General features: G+C 44.6%; 1 protein-coding gene across 7 annotated transcripts in view; it reads right to left on the bottom strand.

Moving 5' to 3' along the window:
- Positions 1-18,479, bottom strand: part of FGFR1 (fibroblast growth factor receptor 1) — a 147,255-nt gene that overhangs the window by 19,636 nt on the left and 109,140 nt on the right. For 3 of the 7 annotated variants that reach the window (XM_058194471.1, XM_058194476.1, XM_058194472.1), the window contains 4 exons: positions 12,127-12,329; positions 5,114-5,259; positions 3,669-3,790; positions 582-692 (listed from right to left, as the gene is read on the bottom strand). In XM_058194471.1, the coding sequence (XP_058050454.1) occupies positions 582-692; positions 3,669-3,790; positions 5,114-5,259; positions 12,127-12,329 (582 nt within the window). Of the gene's footprint in view, positions 1-581; positions 693-3,668; positions 3,791-5,113; positions 5,260-12,126; positions 12,330-17,281; positions 17,427-18,479 lie in introns of all 7 variants that reach the window. The other 4 variants (XM_058194475.1, XM_058194477.1, XM_058194474.1 and 1 more) reach the window with 3 other exon arrangements.

Here is an 18,479-nt window from a genome sequence, read left to right as displayed (position 1 = left end):
GGCCTTCTTATCTGCTTCCGAACACGGAGGAATGTCCTAGTATGCCTCCCGGCCCCAGCCCTGGCTCCATGCCCAGACAGGATGAAGAGGAGGAAGTATCTCCAGCACCCAGCTCTGGCTCCATGCCCAGGCAAACGGAGCAACTAGACCCCTCCCCCTCCTCCACAGCATGTGAGCCTGAGGGAGGTCAATTGCCAACAGCTGCAGACTGGAGTGACCCTCGCGTCAGAAGACTTGATAGACGGAGGCAACAGAAGGAAGGGAGGGGCAGGCCTGGATAAGTGCTGAGTCATGGAGCCACACCCCATGGTCTATATAAAGGACCTGCTTTCTGGCATTCTCTGAGTCAGGCAAAGTCTAAACATATCTTGCTGAAGTCACTTTCTGGTCTCCTGCCTGCCCTGAGGACTTTGCTAGGACTTTGGCAGAGCTGCAGAGGCACGCCTGATTCGGATTTCCCTGACCCGGCCGTCAGCGGAGGAGTGGGACACGACAATGCCAAAGAATGAACATGAGAGCTTTTCCCTGCAAAGCTGGACTTCTGTCATGGAGCTACTGCCTTCCACTTTAGAAGCACTTACCATCTTGAGTACACGCTCCAAGGAGGTTGATGATGTTCTTGTGTTTTCCAATCATCTTCATCATCTCCATCTCTGAGATCAAGTCAGACAGGTCTTTTTCAGTGGCATCAGCTAGGGAGGAAAAAGACAGCAAGTCCTGATTGGGTCATGGATGCATTGAAGGGAAGATAAGATAATGGAAGTGTCCGGTTGAAATAAGTCTCCTATTAATAGCAATAGCATTTAGACTTATATATCGCTTCACAGTGCTTTACAGCCCTCTCTAAGCGGTTTACAGTCAGCATGTTGCCCTCAACAATCTGGGTCTTCATTTTATTGACCTTGGAAGGATGGAAGGTGGAGTCAACCTTGAGCCGGTCAAGATCGAACTCCTGGCAGTAGGCAGAGTTTGCCTGCAATGCTGCATTCTAATCACTGGGAAGTGAAGGAAGGAAGGAAGGAAGGAAGGAAGGAAGGAAGGAAGAAAAGGAAGGAAGGAAGGAAAGAAGGAAGGAGGGAAAGAAGGAAGGAAAGAAAGAAGGAAGGTAAGGAAGGAAGGAAAGGAAGGAAGGAAGGAAGGAAAGAATGAAGGAAGGAAGGAAGGAAAGGAAGGACTAGCAACAGCACTTAGACTTATATACTGCTTCACAGTGCTTTACAGTCCTCTCTAAGTGGTTTACAGAGTCAACATATTGCCCCCAACAATCTGGATCCTCATTTTACCGACCTCGGAAGTATGGAAGGCTGAGGAGTCAACCTTGAACAGGTCAGGATCGAACTGCCGAACTGCTGAAAGTCAGAATTAGCCTGCAATACTGCATTCTAACCACTGGGCCATCACGGCTCTTTATATATGAAATCGGCACTTTCGGTGAACTTCAAATCATCCCGTAGTGTCTATGTTTGTGTGTTTATTCCTGACACAACCACATACACACACATCTGCACACACATATTAAAGGAGGTTTGAAGTTCACCCGAAATGGCAGCCGCCGGTTGATGTGAAAGAATAGTTACGCCCATGTACAGGTTAAAATAAGTTCAAATGTTAAAAGGCTCAAAAGGCCCCGAACAGAATAATAGTTATAGCTAATGTGTGTATAAGATTTATTATTTGTATTTAAAATAGATTATACCCAGGCAGTACACTGCCATTGTGAATATGGAAATTTTATATAATAATAATAATAATAATAATAATAATAATAATAATAATAATAATAATAATAATAATAATAATAATAATAATAATCCGCCGATATATCACACAGTCTTAAACACTTGGGAAGTGCTCAACTAGCGATTAGTGATATGAAATCCAGCATTGTTATCTCATTTGCTAGGTGTACTGTCATTTTATGTATAATAACAATAATGATGGTGACGATGATGATGCTTCCTGCAATAACACCAGCGGAACTGCAAAAAACTGCGCTACTTGGAACATCGTACATCTTAATAAGGTACTTGGTTGCTACCTAGGACGCTGGCGGCAACCCGTATCAACCATTAGCAGAGGTCAATGGTATTTGTGATGCATTTTTGAATGTTCAGTTGACTGAGTTTCATGTTTAATGAATAAAGATAATAATAATAATAGTAGTAGTAGTACACGGCTATGGATGAAACATGTAACAGTGATACCCATTGTCATCGGGGCAATTGGTACTGTGATGAAATAAGTATAGGAAAATGGGGAAAGGGACAGAATCCTAATGAATTGTGTGTTCAAATTCCACTCTTAGTATTAGAAGGTTCATATTATACAGACAAGTCAAGAAAGTTGTTTAACCACAATTATAACTACAGGAAGTTCATAGCCGAAACCGCAGACAGCTTGACAGGTAACTGAACTTAGATACCTGTGCTCTAGTTAACAGAAGGACACATGAAATGGGGGCCCCACTGAGATAGTGGGCTGTCAATAAGCCAATCATGCTCTAATATATGCTTGTCAAAGTTCAGAATGCAGCCGCGCGGGTGATAGAGGGAGCCACTCGTGGCTCCCATATAACACCGATCCTGCGCAGGCTGCACTGGCTACCTGTAGTTTTCCGAGTGCACTTCAAGGTGTTGGTTACCACCTTTAAAGCGCTCCATGGCATAGGACCGGGATATCTTCGGGACCGCCTTCTGTTACCACATGCCTCCCACCGGCCGGTACGCTCCCATAGAGAGGGTCTTCTCAGGGTGCCGTCAGCCAAACAGTGTAGGCTGGCGACCCCCAGGGGGAGAGCCTTCTCTGTGGGGGCACCTACCCTCTGGAACGAGCTTCCCCCAGGACTTCGACAACTTCCTGACCTCCGGACCTTTCGCCGCGAGCTGAAGACATATCTATTCTTTCGAGCAGGACTGGCTTAAATAGGGTTTTAAATATGGATTTTATTGGGGTTTATTTTTTATATTTTGTATGGTATTTTAAATTTAGGCTATTTTGAATAAGTTTTTTAAAATGTGTTTTATTGTAATATATTGTATTATTTTATTTGCCTGTTCACCGCCCTGAGTCCTTCGGGAGAAGGGCGGTATAAAAATTAAATAATTATTATTATTATTATTATTATTATTATTATTATTATTATTATTATTATTATTATTACATCCATATAGAGAAAGATTTTTTTTTTCATTTTCCTGTTTCCTGTATTGTCTCAAGTATAAAGATATGTACATCAGAACCCCTCGTTGTTCAGTGGGTTATATTTGCATAAAACCACTGTTCCTGCGCGTATAATAAACTTGTTCTGTTCATCTAGGAATTCTCTGAGTCCTTTAATTCTATAACAGTACCATGTCCAAGAATTTCATAAGATACATCAACAAATCGCAGCTTCCTGCAATAACACCAGCAGAACTGCAGAAAGTCTGCGCTACTCGGAACATCGTACGTCTTAAGAAGGTACTTGGTTGATACCTAGGATGCTGGCAGCAACCCGTATCAACCATTAGCACCAGTCAATGGTATTTGTGACACGTTTTTAAATGTTCAATTGATTGAGTTTCATGCCTAATGAATAAAGTAAATAATAATAGCTTCTTGCAAGAAGCAAGACAAGGAGGGTCTTTTTTTCTTGGAAACTTAAGAAAGAAAACTGTAACCTGACTTACATTTTAGCATTTTGACTGCCACTTTAGTAACTCGGTTTGGCTTGTCTTTATCCAAGCCTATTGCTTCAGCGAGGACCACTTGCCCAAAGCAACCTTCCCCCAGAGGTTTCCCTAGAATCAGCCTGGAATAAAAAAGCAAAGAAAAACGGTTATTTAGTAGGGTGCTGCTAATCTCCGCAAGGAAATAACTGAAGCTCAGCCGAAAGGGTTGAAGCATGGGTCTAAATTGCCTTTTTTTTTTTGGCTTTCTGTTCCGTGATACTGTCTGCATTATCCAAGAAATATAACACTATTCTTCTCAGAGATTTTGTAGAACAGGGGGTGCAAAGTGCAGGGAGGCCTACTAGGCCCAAAATGAGGCACAGGGCCCCAGCCATGGTCCGTTTTTGGTCCCAGGAGGCTGCAGGGAGGACTACCCGGCCCAAAACGGGTTGCGGGGGGGAGGTCACATATGCATGTGCGGGCCTAGGGATAGCATGGGGGGGGGGTTGCATGTGGTGGGGCTTGCGGAAGAGTTGCGCGCCCATTGCATTATGGGTGCGGGCACACACACGCCCTATCACATGTGTGCGTCCCTGCTTTTGGCACGCAACAACAAAAAAGTTAGCCATCACTGACTTAAAGGGTCTTCCTCACTTCATGCTAAAAAAACAACAACCTGTAATTCAGTGGTAGTCAACCTGGTCTCTACAGCCCACTAGTGGCCGTTCCAGCTTTCATGGTGAGTGGTAGGGGTTTTGTCCGATACTGAAGCACTTTCCTTTTCTTTTTAATTTAATTGACTTTTTAAAAAAATTTCATAGCATTATTTAAAAACATTTTCATTAGGTTTTCATAAAATTCCCCGTGACAATTTAAATTTCTGAAAATATACTGTATACTTGTATATACTTGTATCGCCTGCGCACGTTACGTAAGTGAAACTAAATGGCGCTATAGTGCGACCGCAAACCAAAGAACCTCGTCCCAGAATAGCTCGCGCATCTCCCCACACACCACCCAGCTGTAACAGACAAGCAGAGCTGGTAGCTGCCCCCCCCCCAAAACCCAATCCATGATGCGTGAGAGGCATGCACAGATGATGATACATGGCGCATTACTGTGGAACCGGTGGGTGGTTAGAAAATTTTACTACTAACAGAGATACAAAAGTGGGCGGTAGGTAGAAAAAGGTTGACTATTCCTGCTCTAATTGATGGCTCAGAAACGTTATCCTCAATGTTGGCTTTGCATTTTTTTTAAAAAAGAACCTTGTTATGGAAAATAACATTAGCATGTTTCTGGAATTTTTCTGCCTCTGCTTTTTCAATTTATAATTGCATTGAGAGAGGAGGCCTCGAGTACTCGGCTCGAGTACTTTCTCCGATGACGCAGCTGTTTAAAAAAACATTATAGACACACCTCTTTGGCTGAGCCCTTCCCAAATTAAGAGGAGGGTCTGGTACCTGTCCCTGGGCAGTTCCCAGCGAGGGTCTTCTGGCAGCTCGTATTCAGAGACCCCGGTCAGCATTGGGGTCCCACTGGAGGAGAGCCTTGAGGGACGCACAAGCATCACACCAGAGTTCATGGAGGAACTGGAATCAGCCGAGACCTGCATCAGGAGAAGGGAGACAGTGGAGGTTACCTTTGTCAAAGTCTCCTTGAGAATAGGTAAGTTGGGAATTTGGGAGGGGAAGAATCGTCTGCCCTCCAACAAATCGTATCACCTTTTTACTAAAACTGGGTGACCTTGCTGCTATAAATCTTGGGACTTTGGAGCAGACTCCTACATCAATGGTTGACCATGGTTTTGTAAGCAGAAGGATCTACATTCAATCCCATGAATGGAAAAAAAAAAAAACCTAGGAAATTGTCTGCTTGGTAATTCTGAAAAACTACCATCAGCAAGTTTATATAGTAGAGCTGTGGTGGCGCAGTGGTTAGAGTGCAGTACTGCAGGTTACTTCTGCTGCCTGCCGGCTGCCTGCAATTTGGCAGTTTGAATCTCACCAGGCTCAAGATTGACTCAGCCTTCCATCCTTCCGAGGTGGGTCAAATGAGGACCCAGAGTTGGAGGCAATAGACTGACTCTGTAAAGCGCTTAGAGAGGGCTGTAAAAGCACTGTAAAGTGGAATATAAGTCCAAGTACTACTAAGTACTACTATAGTACTTATCCTTCGACCAGGCATCTCCAAATCTGGAAATTTTAAGACTTGTGGACTTTAACTGCAAAGAATTGCTCACCCAGGTGTGCTACGACACTACGATAAGTATTGTGTAAATTTGCTGATGGCTATCTTGGCTAGGGAATTCTGGGAATTGAAGTCCACAAGTCTTAAAGTTGCCAGGCTTGGAGGCCTTTCCCTTAGACCAGGTGTCTGCAAACTTGGCTGATGTCCACAAGTCTTAAAAGAGCCAAGTTTGCAGACCCCTGCCTTAGACCAACTACGGTTCAATTTGGAATAAAATGGCTCTAGTCCAGTGATGGCTAACCTTTTCCAGACCGAGTGCCCAAATGCACACATGCGCCACGGAACCCCCAAAATGCAATGTGCACGTGGACCATGCACATGCACACACCCCCGCCCCCCACATGCACAGCAGAGACCCAAAGACCAGCTGAGCTGGCGGGAGGCACGCTCGTATGTGTGGTGGAGCTGAACTGGGGCGAAAGCTCGCGTGCCCACAGAGAGGGTGCTGCGTGCCACCTCTGCCATAGGTTCGCCATCACGCCTCTCGTCTCTCCAGAAATTGGAGTACACGAGCGTTCTATGGCCCTTACCCTCTTCCTTATAGCCACAACATTTAAAAAGGATTTGAATCTCTTCCTCCCTCTCCATCAAAGTATGCCAGCACACTTATTGCTCGATAGGGCTGTTAAACTATCTGAAGTGATGCTTCATTGTGTGCTATCAACAAAGCGTCCCTGTTTGAAACCGTTCTGGGAAGCTTCTGGGAAGCCCAGCATGGCTGTTTGAAGACCTTTGGGGACCATCTCCATGTCTCTCTCTCTCTGTGTGTGTGTGTGTGTGTGTGTGTGTGTGTGTGTGCGCGCGCGCGCGCGCACAAATATAACTTCACCAATAATCCTAACAAAAGCACCATCTGCGTATGTAACCTGAGAGCACTTTTAAACCATTTTGTACATTAATTCCCGCTTTAGCATAAGAGGAGCAAGCTAGCTCTGAATCAGAAGATGTGGAGAACTTCTGGACCTGTCCTTTAGCAAACTAGACTCCCAGTGTCAAGACGTATAACTGCAGGGTGGCCTGCATAGATGAAAACTGCAATGATTATCAGATCAAAACAGCCATCTCCTCCTTCCTATTCTTTGCAAGCCTCCATAGCAAATTAGGTTGGACTGTTTTGTGCTCCCTGTAAGCTGCCTAGACTGCATTATGGCTAGAAGAAGAGAGCTAGTAAGTGTTGTGGCCCGCCAACAGCCAGCGGAACTGGTGGCAGACTCAGACAGCGAGGAGACTGGGGAGGAACATGGGCCAGTCCTGGAGTCTGGGGAAGGCTCTGATGAGTGCTCTGCGTCAGAGGCAGAGAGGGGGCCAGGGCCATCTGACAGTTGTCAACTGCCTTTGGAGTCGAACATCAATGGGGCAGAAGAACAGCTGGAGCCTATTCCCAGTGTGCGCATGCACAGAGCTGCCAGGAGAAGGGAACAGCTAAGGAACAAGGGTCGACTCAGGAGTAAAGCCACAGGTGGACGGTGAAAGGCTCCTCCCGTAGGGAATAAAGAGGAGCAAAAGGGGAGTGGAGTTTGCAGGAGACAATTATATAGGGCCGTGGTAGCTCAGGCTGTAAGAAGCCTGTTATTAAAACACAGCAGCCTGCAATTACTGCAGGTTCAAGCCCGGCCCAAGGTTGACTCAGCCTTCCATCCTTTATAAGGTAGGTAAAATGAGGACCCAGATTGTTGGGGGGGCAATAAGTTGACTTTGTAAATATACAAATAGAATGAGACTATTGCCTTATACACTGTAAGCCGCCCTGAGTCTTCAGAGAAGGGTGGGATATAAATGTAAATAAAAAAAAATTAAAAAAAATTAGTTTGCTTGGTTCGTGACTCTCAGAGACTTCTTGCCAAGTTTTGAAGATATCGGCCTGACCAGATAAGTCTGTGACTGTAAATTTTCCCTTGAAAAGACTTTGCTGGATGTGAATGAGAAGAATTCACAGTAACTTAATAAAAAGGGGTTTTTGTCAGGACAAGGAGCCTGCTTCATGCTCTTGGGAAGCCTAGGTCAGAACAGGAAGAGACAAGAAGAGCCTTAACATGGCTCCCCTCTGCGTGCATCTCTAAACTTCATAATGTCAGGCTCCGATTCTTCTGAGCACAATGTAATCGCAGAGCCTCTTTAAGAAAGAATTTTCGAGCAGAGGTTATAAAAATACCAGCAACCGAACTCTTTCCCATCTCCAACCAACATATCCCCAAGCTACAATAGGGCAGAAACTGTTTTTTCCCCGAGTTGTTTTGCTAACTGCTTCTCATGAAGCTCGCAGCTGGCTGTTTTATGTAAGAATCTTTAGAATTTTATCAGTCTGGGAACCGACTCTCCACAATCGCCGCGGAGGCCTTGCAGTTTATAAGAGATCCATCGGAAGCCTTGAATACATTAATATAAAACGGCCAACTAAATGAGAAAAATACAAAGCAAGGGGGACTGCTAAGCTGTGGAAAGGGGTGCCTCACGCACCAGCCCCAGGCTTAAATTCCAGAGGATGTAAGTAGGTTTTTTGCATCCTCGTTTTGGCAGGGAGCCACCAATTAATTTAAGTGGCTTGGTGTAGCATACAATAAAGATCTTTAATTAGCCATGCCATGCGGAGGATCTGAATGGCTTTTGTTGCCAACTCAAGAACGGATCCTGGTGCAGAATTCCCAAGGTACGCTGGAAAGCTGGCAAACAACCAAAACCCCGCCGATGGTTGCAGGACCTAGACGAGATATTTGCACAGAAGCATTTGCAAGGTGAGAATTGTTCCACAACGGGAACTGCCTTTTTTCCCCCCAACAAATGTTGGTTGAATGGATGCTGCTTGTTGCCTTCAAAAGAGTTTATTTCAGGGCTCATGGCTTTGTCATTTTTTTACTGACAGTCGTGTTTCAACTCCTACCCTCAAAACGAGGCTATAGAGCACTGCACACAAAACAACTAGACACAAGAACAGTTTTTTCCTGAACGCCATCACTCAGCTAAACAAATACTGTCAATCTAGTTATTAAGTCTGCACTACTATTAATCTTCTCATCGTTCCTACCACCCATTTTCTTCCACTTATGACTGCATGACTGTAAGTTTGTTGCTTGTATCCTTATGATTTATAGTGATATTGTTTCCTGATTGCTTATTTGTAGCCTATGACTATCATTAAGTGTTGTACCATAGAATTCTTAATGATCGTATCTTTTCTTCTATGTACACTGAGAGCCTATGCACCAAGACAAATTCCTTGTGTCTCTAATCACACTTGGCCAATAAAAAATTCCATTCCATTCCATTCCGTTCTACTCTACTGTACTCTACCCCACTCCACCTATTCTGTTCTGTTCTGTTCTATTCTATTCTATTCTAATCTATTTATTCTACTCTACTCTACTCTACTCTACTCTACTCTACTCTACTCTACTCCACTCCACTCCACCTATTCTATTTTACTCTACTCTACTCTACTCTACTCCACCTATTCTATTCTATTCTATTCTATTCTATTCTATTCTATTCTATTCTATTCTATTCTATTCTATTCTATTCTACTCTACTCTACTCTACTCTACTCCACCTATTCTGTTCTATTCTATTCTATTGTATTCTATTGTATTCTATTTATTCTACTCTACTCTACTCCACTCCACTCCACTCCACTCCACCTATTCTATGCTATGCTATGCTATGCTATGCTATGCTATGCTATTCTATTCTATTCTATTCTATTCCTGGTGTGCTGTTCTGAACCCCTCTGTGAGAAACAGGGGTACCCAAAAGTACAAATGAAATAACCTGGAATAATAAACCTGGATGTTTAAAATGGAGATCCTTGTGCAGTAGCTGTTGTAACGTGACACCCCTCCTTGATGACTCCCAAACTGTGCAAGTTCTACCATGGCATCATATGGATAGTCATTATCACTGACAAGTTTTCCACCTCTGAGGCTTTCTCCTTCCTTCTCAGGTGAGGCCCGGAGTTTCATTAATGAGATCTCATCACTCCTGCAATATTTTAGGTGGTTTTAAAACAAAAACTGTCTAAACCAGGAGTCTCCAACCTTGGCAACTTTAAGACTTGTGGACTTCAACTCCCAGAGTTCCTCAGCCAGCTTTGCTCTGGGAGTTGAAATCCACAAGTCTTAAAGTTGCCAAGGTTGGAGACCTCCTGGTCAAAACTGAGGGGAGAAGGAAGAATTCTGGGAGCCAGTAGCTGCTCTCAATACCCACGGATTCTACATATTTTAAACCCTGCCCAGATCTCCGTTAAACTAAAGACCTCTCTTTGGTACCATGCCCAATTTCTCCTTTCCAAAGAATAAAAACATGTTGAACAAGGCTGGGAGCAACTCTTTAGAACTATGTAGACCTCAACTTACAACCATTCATTTAGTGACCATTCCAAGTTACAACAGCACTGAAAAAAATTGACTTATGACCGGTTCTCACACTTCTCACCGCTGCTGCATCCCCAGGGTCATGCGATCAACACTGGGGCACTTGGCAACCGGTATATATTTATGATGCTTGCAGCATCCTAGCTATACTGATCGCCATTTGCAACCAGTTTCCCAGCCAGTTTCTGATGAGCAAAGTCAAGGAGGGAATCCAGATTCATTTAACAGCTGGAGTTGTTGATTCACTTAATGACTGCAGTGATTCATTGAGCAACCAAGACAAAAAGATGGTTGTATAAATAGGGAATTACTCACAACAGCTGTCTTGCTTAGCAATGGGAATTATGAGCTCATTTGTAGCTGTAATTTGAGGGCTACCCTCAGTGGTGGGATTCAAATAATTTAACAACCGGTTCTCTGCCCTAATTATTTCTTCCAACAACCAGTTCACCGAACTACTCAGAAAGTTAACAACCGGTTCTCCCGAAGTGGTGCGAACTGGCTGAATCCCACCACTGGCTACCCTGTATTTCAATCCCTTCGTCATACATCTTCTCTGAATCACATGACTAGAGTGGAGGCGGGCTTAAGAACGGAACAGCCAGCCATATTCACCATTAATGACCGACTGACTCTCCCAGTGGTGGGATTCAAATAATTTAACTGCTCTAATGATTTCTTCCAACAATCAGTTCACCAAACTGCTCTGAAAGTGAACAACCGGTTCTCCCGAAGTGGTGCGAACTGGCTGAATCCCACCACTGGACTCTCCCCAAAACAGATGCATTGGGGGAACATTTTCCTGGGATTTTTTTTTTTTCCTTCTACAATCCCCATCCAGATCTGGACCATTTTAAAAACTCAAATCTCTCTTTTGCCAGATTCTCTTTCTTCACACCAAATTCGGTTCCATTTGGTTATTTTTTTCAGAGAGTTCTCCAGCTGATGGATGGACAAAGTCCTAAGGCCCTGGAACCTAATTTCTGTCAGCTTTTTGTTGGGTTGGGAAGACTAAAAAGATAAGGAAACTCTACAGAGCCGGCTCTATAGCGGGGTCTCAAACTGGCGGCCCACGGGCTGGATGCGTCACGTGTAGGCCACGCCCACCCCAAGTCCGCGAAAGGGGGGGAAATGTCACAAAACATCACAACGACGTGTTGACACCCACGTTCTATAGTATTTTTTTCCCCAACCCAGGAACATCTGCTATTGGTCATTTATCCAACAAGGAACGGAGCTTAAGAATGAAGCTGTCAGCAATATTCTGAGCTACTCCCCAACTGCCACTGCCATGCTAATGGACGGGGGCATTTTTATCCACAGCCTCTTGCCAGATGGAGCTCATTTTCAAACTTCATGTTCCTTCGGGTAACTTCTTCCTCCACCCGGCTTTTGTTTCTGTTCTATTCAGGTGTTATCCTGCTAGCGGACAAAGTATTGGAACTTCTTGGGGCCTCTGGTGGCTCAGACTGCTAAGGCAGTCTGTTATTAACAGCAGCTGCTTGCAATTACTGCAGGTTCAAGTCCCACCAGGCCCAAGGTTGACTCAGCCTTCCATCCTTTATAAGGTAGGTAAAATGAGGACCCAGATTGTTGGGGGGCAATAAAAGTTGACTTTGTATATAATATACAAATGGATGAAGACTATTGCTTGACATAGTGTAAGCCGCCCTGAGTCTTCGGAGAAGGGCGGGATATAAATGCAAATTAAAAAAAAAAACTCTACCTAATATCTTCTTAACATTCTGTTGAGTTGGAAAGAACAACAGGTACCTGATTGAGATGCAGCCTGCTTTGTTGCAGTCTCAAAGGTGTGTGTGTGTGTGTATCATAGGTTTCAATCAAACCCCCTATCTACTTTCTGTTACCTGTCTGCGCAAGGGGATGCTCTTGGCCAGTTTATGGACGGCCAACTGGCTGTTGAAATCGGTCTTCTTGGTGGTGCTCTTCATCTTGTAAATGAGGACGGTCACGATCATGCAGGAGATGAGGAAGCCCCCTGTGCAGTATATGATGATCTCCAAGTACAAAGGGGAGGTCATCATAGCTGGTTTGTCTTCTATAGCTGAATCAGTATAAAGAAAGCATTAGCACAAAAGAGCTTCCATCAGGGCCGCTAGAAAAAATCAGTAGGAGCAAAAGGACAGCTCATGCCCAGCGTACCAAGTTTGGCCCTGGCATGATATGTTTGTGAGTCTTGGGCAACCACTGCTATGGTTTAGTACCGGGGTCTGCAAACTTGGCTCTTTTAAGACTTGTGGACTTCAACTCCCAGAGTTCCTCAGCCAGCAAAGCTGGGAGTTGAAGTCCACAAGTCTTAAAAGAGCCAAGTTTGCAGACCCCTGGTTTAGTATAACGCTTTAATCAGGGCACGACTGATTGGTCAAGAAATCATAATTTAAAAGAGCTGGCTTAGTACAGTACATTTGTACCGTTAGAGACGAAGCTGGGGTGTTTCTCTAGGCCTGGCACGTCCTTGAAATAAAAGAGGGAGAGGTGATATCAAAAAACTCTTCACCTCTCAACTCAACCAGCATCACGAATTCAATTTCCAGAATGGAATCTTGTATGATATACTAGAATCCCTTCCTTTAGATCAGTAACTTCACATGAGGCTACTGAGTATAAAGAAAGTCCATTTATGTTCGATGTTACGGCACTGCCAGTTTCAAAGGAGGCTTCCTTTGAGCCTGGCCTGTGGAACAGGATGTTGGAGGCAGATGAAGTCCTTTCTTTTATAGCCTTCCCTCCCAAATGCCCATTAATAATGAGTGCGTGAAAAAGATTTCCAGCTCATTCACTTGGATCTACTTTGAAAAAGTTTGCTGACTTGTGGACCTCATCATGCGGCCAAAAGCAAACGTTCCAGAATGGTGATACAGATACAGGTTGGCATAGCAGATACATTAAGGAGGTCAAATGGTGCCACTTTTTTTCCTGTTGCACCAAACTGGAAAAGGTTTTGCTCAGAAATATTCACAGCAGCAAAACAGTTTCCGAGATGGCAGTGCCACTTCACCTGGCCTTTTTTAGCTGGTGCCGCTGCAGCAACAGCTTTAAAGTTGAATATACATCATATAGTTATAATAAAGGCAAAGACAAAGGTTCCCCTTGCACATATGTGCTCGTCGTTTCCGACTCTAGGGGCGGTGCTCATCTCCGTTTCAAAGCCAAAGAGCCAGCACTATCCAAAGACGTCTCCGTGGTCATGTGGCCGGCATGACTCAACACCAAAGGCGCACGGAACGCTGTTACCTTCCCACCAAAGGTGGTCCCTATTGTTCTACTTGCATTTTTTACCTGCTTTCGAACTGCTAGGTAGGCAGAAGCTGGGACGAGTCACGGGAGCTCACCCCATTATGTGGCGCTAGGGATTTGAACCGCTGAACTGCCGACCTTTCGATTGACAAGCTCAACGTCTTAGCCGCTGAGCCACCGCGTCCCTACTTCTTACCCTACTGTAATTTTTTCCAAACTGCTGTCTTTTAGATGTCTTGATCTTTGGTTCTCCCCCACGGGACCGCCTATTGCCACCTATAGCCTCCCATCGGCCTGTGCGCTCCCATAGGGAGGGCCTCCTCAGGGTGCCGTCAGTCAAACAATGTCGACTGGCGGCCCCCAGGGGGAGGGCCTTCTCTGTGGGGGCTCCAGCCCTATGGAATGAGTTGCCTCCGGGGTTGCGTCAACTCCCCGACCTCCGGTCTTTTAAACGCGAGCTTAAGACTTTCCTATTCCACCGTGCGGGGCTAGCTTGAGGAAATTTTTAATGTGGGGTTTTAGGATTGTTTTACCTTAGTTTTAATTTGAATTGGCCATTTTATAATCAGTTTTTTAATATGCTTTTTAATTTTTGTCTATGTTTATGTTGTTTTTACTTGGCTGTGCACCGCCCTGAGTCCTTCGGGAGAAGGGCGGTATAAAAATCTAATAAATAAATAAATAAATAAATAAATAAATAAATAAATAAATAAATAAATAAATAAATAAATAAATAAATAAATAAATAAATAAATAAATAAATAAAGTCTCAATGGTGCTTTTTCAAAAGGCAACTGAACTTTCTTTGTTTTTCCTCGAAGATGTTTTGCTCCTCATCCAAGAAACTTCTTCAGAACTGAAGAAAAAACGAAGGCAGTCCAGTTGCCTTTTGAAAAAGCACCTGGATGACAGAGAATCTCCGTAGACATTCTCCTCATAATCTCACAGCTGAAGACTCTGTTGGTGAAGATTATGGAACATGGCTCTTTAAGGCTACAGCTTCCTCTTTTCCTAGATATAGTGCTGTGGATTAGCTGCTGAGCCACCGCATCCCTATAATACCAGCAAGGGGAAAAAAAACTTGCTGGTATTATAACAATGAGTAGAGATGCAATTCTTTAAAAAGGGATGAAGCAAGAAATAAAAGTCCCCCCCCTCCAACTTTCCTTTCCCAAAATAATAGTAATAAGCAGAGAATGGCAGTGGGGAATGGAAGGAGGGCAGAGGTGATGTGATCAAAGAAAATTAACACCCCCCTTATCATTTTTCCCATCAAAGATGGCAGGGCACTGAAAGGGTGGCGATGAGACAAGGAGAGGAACAGTAGGCCCTCATAAGAGAGTAGACTTGGAAGAGGGCATGAATACAATCTACAGCAGGGGTCTCCAATCTTGTCAACTTTAAGACTTGTGGACTTCAACTCCCAGAGTCCCTTAGCCAGCTTTGCTGGCTGAGGAACTCTGGGAGTTGAAGTCCACAAGTCTTAAAGTTGACAAGGTTGAAAACCCCTGAACTACAGCAATAGTTCATGCCTTTCTCCCCAGTCAGTTATTAGCTTCTTGCTGACCACCTGGGAAAAGAAGCCATCATCAAGTCAGCAGACCTGTCTATCAAGAGAAACTCATGCAGAGCCTTCCAACCCCATGGAGAATGCAAGATTCCCATCTACCAAGGCAAGATTCCATTCTCATTCAAGGACACGTAGGAATAAGTCTTATTTTGGGTCTTTGTTTTGATAATCAGCCCTTTTGGGAGAGAACTAGGAGCCACTACGTTCCATCTGTGTCTCTTGCCTCGAGATAAACTGGAGAAGGGGAAAATGGATATCCGGCTCCTCCAAGAAGAATGGAGACCATTTGCCCGGACCATTTCACCATGGCCAACCTACCGCAGCCAACTCGCCAGGGGCCAACTCATCTGGGCAACCCGCCATGGACAATTCTATGCGAGATAACTCAACGCTCAGTGATCCACCACTGCTTTTTCAACATCATTTCCATTCTTGTCAATGGAAATAATGTCAAAGAAACAGTGGTAGATAATGTTTATCACACTGAGTTATCCCACATGAAACTGTTTGTGACTATGGCAAGATGGCTGCTCCAAGCTTCATACGTATATTGTTGTATCCTTTGGAGTGAGTTTGTTTGTGTGGATGTATATGTGAGGCCTGGAAGCCATCTTTTGTCTTGGGCCTTTAGGCCTGCCACATTTACTGCTGTGGGAAACTGGGAAGGGGGGATTGTATGGAGCCAGGGTGATATATAGTCATAATAACATTCCTTTCTCAGAGAGTCAAGGACATCTTGCCCTGCACCTGGACGGTTGGAACTGGGAGGCATCTCCAGTTGGGATGGTGGTTTGATTGGATCATGTGATGGACATGTGGGTGCTGGGCAGGGACTTGGACTCTTCTTTGGGTGGGGAAAACCTGAAAACTTTCAGATTCGGGTTTTCCCCCAATATGACATCTCTAATAAAATGTAGCTTTGAGGAAATCCAAGCCTCAGAGTTCTCTTTTGTAGTGGGTGTTACTTGGAACCCTGACAGTATATATGCAACGGTGAACAATTGTTGTGCTGTTGTGTTGACTTCTAAGTTGATGTGTTTGTATATGTGGATCACACCTGGATAAAAAGGGCAGCCAGTGCCTCCTTAAATTTACTGCAGTAAATTTTACTGCAGTGAAGGTGGGCAGAGCTTGATAGTCCCACGGATGAGAAAGGCAGCGTGCTAGATGTTCTTATTTGTACACATAGACAGGCACTCAGCACTGCAGCCCTGATAAATACAATGATTTCTTGGTAGGGACTGGGGCTCATTTGCTGTCTTTTGATTTTTATTTTTTTTTGGGAAAGCAATACAGTTTGGGTAAAGGTGAATTTTCTAAGAGGCAGCTGAGCATTTACAAATGTGTCTCCAATTTGGAAAAAGTTGAGAATTCAAAGGATCTCAATTTGCCCCTATTTCTATCCTCTATTGCATGAGCCGCGGTGGCACAGTGGTTAGAGTGCAGTACTGCAGGACACTTCTGCCGCCTGCAATTTGGCAGTTCGAATCTCACCAGGCTCAAGGTTGACTCAGCCTTCCATCCTTCCGAGGTCAGTAAAATGAGGACCCAGATTGTTGGGGGCAAGAGGCTGATTCAGTAAACCGCTTAGAGAGGGGCTGTAAAAGCACTGTGAAGCGGTACATAACTCTAAGTGCTATTGCTATTTGGCTGACCTCCTATCACCCCTAAGCCCGTCTCATATACTTCCTGGCATTGAACCTTTGGGGCCCTGTGTGTGCCAACTCTGTCTTTTCCTCTGCCAAAGACAAAGCAAACCACAGAAAGGGCGACAGCCTTGCTTGAAAGAATGGAATTGGCCTATGAAAAACTTGGATCTAGCCTCTAAGTTGAGTTCTAACTCAAATCAGAAATGAACAAGGCCGTGGCCTGCGAGAGCCATTCATGGTGCTGTGGGTCATCCCAATTTAGCAGACGAGGAAATGGGACCAAATGGGAGGCGATGGCTTACCTGCAGAATGATAGGAATGTCCTATCTTGGACAGGGGCCAACGGACACATTTTGATTAACCATCCCATCCATAAGAAGAAGCCAATTGGTGGGGCCCCTCTACCACTCCTTCTCCTCCTCCTCCTCCTCCCCCACTACCTCCAAGGAGCCCGGCTCTTGCAAACCATGGCAAGCTACTTCCCAAAGCTAGTCAAAGAGACAGCAAGGAGATAGAGAAAGGAAAAGAACCGGTATATACCTTCTAGAACCGTCAACCATGCAGAGTGATGGGAGATCCCAATAGAATTACCCGCCAAACAAGTATACTGCCCAGCATCCTCAAAGGAGACATTCCTTAAGTGAAGGACTTCCATTTCTTTGTCAGTTGTGTTAACACCAGCTGTCTAGAAAGGGTGGGGGGGAAAAAAATGGAAGCAAGACAAAAGAACAAAAAAAAAAAGGGAAAATAGGACGAGCAAATGTAAGACGAGCTGAAGGAAGAGGAAGGAGATAACATGCATCTCCTGAAAGACACCACTGTAGGCTAACGATAAGACAGCCTTACGTCAACCACCAGTCCAGGCTGGCTTAAAGCGGGCAATGTTAAAAACAAACAATAAAACAACCCTTCACCATATTGAATTTCCCTGCCCATCGACATGCTGGGGGATGGGCCACATGGAAAAATGGACCTTCGGAAGGCGAAGACCAGCTTAGTTTCACAGTGTGGGACAGGCCAAGGGAGGGAGGGAAAAAAACGGAAGAGGGCAGAGAAGAGAGAAAGTTTGGAGGACAGAAGCTGACAGGCTCTTGAAAGACAAGTGGCAGCAGTATCAGTAACAGAGTTGGAAGGGACCTTGGAGGTCATCTAGTCCAACCCCCTCTGCTCCCGCATGGAGACCTATACTAGGGATTCGAACTGCCAACCTTTCTGATCGACAAGCTCAGCGTCTTAGCCACTGAGCCAGCAGGTTGCTTCCAATAAGGGAAGAGACCCGAGAAGAGCCACCATTTTGTTTCGGCTGGAAAAGTGAAGATCGTAGCAGAATTCAAAGTTAGGCCTACTTAAAGGAAGGGTTTGCATCCTCGACAGCCAGGTTAAAAGCAACCTTCTTTTAAAGGAGGTTTTGATTTTGCTGTCTCAAGGGGAGATCTAGGTTGAGAGAGTGATATTGAAATATTTAATAATTCTGGAAGAAATGAGATCATTATCAGCATTCTTCTGACCTTTTTAAAACAAGGCCCTGATGGAAGGGACCCCCCCCCCAATTTGGTGTTCAAGCAGAAGATTTTTTGGAACAGTTTCTCCCTTCTAGTTTAATTCATAAAGGAAGAGGATTAGGATTAGGATTAGGATTAGGATTAGGATTAGGAGAGGAGAGGAGAGGAGAGGAGAGGGTAGGGTAGAGTGGAGTAGAGTAGAGTAGAGTAGAGTAGAGTAGAGTAGAGTAGAGTAG

Source organism: Ahaetulla prasina, chromosome 9 (genome assembly GCF_028640845.1).
Source record: "Ahaetulla prasina isolate Xishuangbanna chromosome 9, ASM2864084v1, whole genome shotgun sequence".
Lineage (NCBI taxonomy): Eukaryota > Metazoa > Chordata > Lepidosauria > Squamata > Colubridae > Ahaetulla > Ahaetulla prasina.
The sequence above is the reverse complement of the archived record's forward strand: the minus strand, read 5'-3'. Positions and strand labels throughout refer to the sequence as shown.